Source organism: Chrysochloris asiatica, unplaced genomic scaffold, assembly GCF_000296735.1.
Source record: "Chrysochloris asiatica unplaced genomic scaffold, ChrAsi1.0 scaffold00077, whole genome shotgun sequence".
Classification (NCBI taxonomy): Eukaryota; Metazoa; Chordata; class Mammalia; order Afrosoricida; family Chrysochloridae; genus Chrysochloris; species Chrysochloris asiatica.
In genome coordinates this window covers 2,519,422-2,523,221 of record NW_006408595.1, presented here as the reverse complement: position 1 = coordinate 2,523,221, position 3,800 = coordinate 2,519,422, and the positions used below count along the sequence as shown (strand labels likewise).

General features: G+C 33.8%; 1 protein-coding gene across 2 annotated transcripts in view; it reads left to right on the top strand.

Moving 5' to 3' along the window:
• ABCD2 (ATP-binding cassette, sub-family D (ALD), member 2) overlaps positions 1-3,800 on the top strand; it is a 74,032-nt gene that overhangs the window by 20,037 nt on the left and 50,195 nt on the right. For both annotated transcript variants that reach the window (XM_006865297.1, XM_006865298.1), the window contains exon 6: positions 3,573-3,718. In XM_006865297.1, the coding sequence (XP_006865359.1) occupies positions 3,573-3,718 (146 nt within the window). The remainder of the gene's footprint in view (positions 1-3,572; positions 3,719-3,800) is intronic.

Sequence of the window (3,800 nt, the reverse complement as noted above, 5' to 3'; positions counted from 1 at the left end):
ATTGAAGTCATTTTTTATTTCATGTCCTTTGTCTTGATTGAGGAACCCTGATGGGGCTATAGGATAAGTGTATTAGAGTGCCATCCACAAAATTGGTAGTTCAAATCCACCACTTTGCGGGAGAAAGATGATACTTTCTGCTCCTGTAAAGATTTATAATCACGGAAATCCTATATAGAGTTGCTAAGTGTTGGAATCCACTCAATGTTAATTTGGTGTTTGGTATGTCTTGATTATAGATGTGGCATTGTGGGCTAAAGCACTGGACCTCAAGGTCAGTTTGAACCACAAGATTAGCAGTTTAAGCTCACCAGCCGCTTCTTGGAAACCGTATACAGGGTCACTATGAGTTAGAACCAACTCAACGGCACTTAACAAAATATAAAAGTATCTAATAAACACAAGGCCCTGATATGAAGCATTATAGAATTTAGGCATACACTTTAGAATTCAAACACAAAATAATTTGCTGACAAGCATTCAAGGCACTTGAGCTTAGTTTACACAAATATATGACTGGACTTGATAACAGACTTCCAAACCAGGCAATGTGTGTGCTAATTATTTAATATGGAATAGAATCCATAATCATTTAAATGTATTTGCAAACAACTAAAGCTAAGTCTTGGTGTGGTTCTGTAGGACAAGCACTGGGCTGCTAGCCGAAAGCGTGGCAGTTCAAACTCACCTCGAAAACCCTACATAGGGTCATTATGAGTCAGGACTGATTTGACAGCACTTAACTGGTGTGGCGCTGTGGGTTAATGCACTGGACTGTAAAAATCAGTTTGAATCACAAGGTCAGCGGTTCAAGCTCACCAGCCACTACTTGAAAACCCTATACAGGGTTGCTGTGGGTTGGAACTGAATCGACTGCACTTAAAAACAATAGCAACAAGGGTGTCTGAAATTAAAAGGCAGTAAGAAGCACTAAACAGGGGGATATCCTGTGTTCATAAATTTAAGAGAAATTATGTTTTGACTACAGTTGGTCAGGTTTGGAATTTTGTTGGTGGTACTGTTTCATAGATCTATAGAACTAACATATATATCTTAGATGGTGGTTTGATTATGAGTTTCAGAATTTGAGTGCCAATTAGGTATTAGTGATGTACCCTAACTTTAATAGATTAAAATAAAATTAATTCAAGAGGCCTACATAGAATATTTGAGGCCTGATGTGGCACTCACTGTAGGATAAGCATTGGACTGGTAACCGAAGATGAATAGTTCAAGCCCACCAGACCTTCCAGAAACACTATACAGGATACCTATGAATCAGAACCAACTCAACGGAACACAACAACAAAAACACATGGAATATTTATTTATTTATAAATTAGCAATTTATAATTTATGACCTTTTATAGAATTATTTTTGTCATATTGGGCTTTTCTAGAGTTTTTGTGTCAGGTTTTTTTGTCAAAAAATTAATTATTCTTTTTCCATTTATTAAATAAAGTAAGAAACTTGCACTCTGCCATCTATTTAGGTACATTTTTATAGACATGGTACATCTTGTTTTCAACCCATTGAGAGCTCAGTTTCTTTTTACGTAAAATTAGTAAAATAATACTTAATCTAGTACAAATATCTTATAAAAGTTGAAGTTCTACAGAGATATAAGTTATTATAAAACATTTTTTTAAATTTTATTTGTGACTCAGGTGAGAACTTACATTTAAATACTTAAGTTTCCAGGATATAAATGAAATCACTGTTTTCTCTGCATTGGTTGAAAGCTAGACAGGTGTTTAAATGAAAAGGGTCTCATTCTTTTATTGGCCACTGGAATTAAAACACATTTGAAAAACATTTATGCTTCTACTAAATAAAACCTACTTTTCGCTATAGTGAAAGAATGTAAGCAACTCATAAAATTAATTCTTTCTGATTTCTTCTCAGGATTTTCTCTTAACTTTATTCTCTCAATGTAGTTTCAGTTGGCTACATTTAGGAAGGAAAAATATCTGTGGCCAGATTTTACAGACTCAGTCAGTTTGCTCCTTTTGTATGTTCTTTGTGAGCACTGTCATCTTGCTTAGAGTACTCTTCCCCAGATCATAACGGACTGCTTCATGTCATTCATGCCTGATCTGAAATGTCCACAAAATTCAAGAAAGGCCCAAAACCTCACAATGCCATCAACATGTCTTCCTCTTTTGCTGTTACAAAAATACCATTTATCATTACTTAATTTTTTGTTCATGAGTTTGCTGCTGTCTCTCCCAATTGGGATGTAAGTGCTATGAGGAAACGGTTCTTGTCTTGGGCAATAGTGTATCCCCAGTGCCTAGAAGAGTGTCAGACACATAGTAGATATCTGGCAATGTTTGCTGTGGAGATGTCGAACTATTTTGACAGAAAATAATTTTTTTACCATGTTTTTGCTTTACATACACTTATTATGCACATCCTCAGTTCTTTTATCTAACCTGCAGTACAAACTCCTTTTCTTCCTTCCCTTCCTATCTCCATTTTTTTCTATAAAAGAATTTGAACTCATGTTATACACAACCCAAGAATCATGAAGGTAACTTTAAGTGATAAAATGCTAGTAATATTAAGTTTCAGTGTGATGTATTCAACATCTTCTACACTTGAATACTTACATTCTTACTATATAAAGCTATGCCTATAGACATCCTGTAGATTTCTGCCTACCATATTTTCACATTGTATTCATTTTTATATGACTGATTATAAAATATAATTTGATATCATTAGTAGCTAATACATTTTAATGGTGTTCACAATTGTTGTTCTTCATGGTACATTGGAGATATTTAATGAATACTGTCTCAATGTTATTGAATGGATTAAAAATTCATAAATTATTTGTTTGAGTTGAAAGATAAATAACCTAGGAGATTCTAAAGAGAAGTATCTAATGGGTAAATAATCTTAGTTTTATTTTATACATGCTCTCTGCATGCATTCTCATTAATCCCTAGACATAGATTGAATTACAGTCCTCATGCTTTCCTCTGTCTTGGTTTCTGAGTGTATTTTCTCCATCTGTGAATAGTGCAGTTAGAATCACCTTACCTCTCTGATGATAGACTTTTGGGTTGTCTGTAGCAATAGACTGCTAAAATACAAAAGTACACAACCGAGCTATCTCTTAGGATTCCTGTGCTTTGTAACCAATAGCTCCAATTGACTTAAAAGTGTATTTGAATTCAACACAAATGTAAGCAATATTAACATGAATAACATTTAATATCTCTAAAATGTTTATGGTTAATCTTATTTCCCATGTGTTTATATTTCTTAAAATGTATAAAGTGTCTGGTTACAAGACCTCAATTACATTTTTGTAAAGCTAGTGGTTATTCCAATGAAATCCCTTGTCTTAGAAATTATTTTATTATGCTTTTAGCATCTCAGCATAGCCAAAAGCCAAAACTTGATGTCCTTAATCTTAATATATGTTTCTTTGATTCCTTGCCAACCTAGATTATAGTGTATGTGAAAGTTTGTGGGGTTTTTTTAAACAAATCACTATTAGATACTAGCAAATAAGATAATTCTTAAATATTGCAGTTTATAGTTTAATTTCTTATTTTAGGTACAAGAAGGAATGCATCTTTTGATAACGGGTCCCAATGGTTGTGGGAAAAGTTCTCTCTTTAGAATTTTAAGTGGTCTGTGGCCTGTCTATGAAGGAGTCCTCTATAAACCACCACCCCAACATATGTTCTATATTCCACAAAGGTAGGTAATTGTTTTATACCACACACACACACAAATTTCTTCTTGCTCTTGAATTTTCCTGATTCCTCAGCCTCTTCAGTAT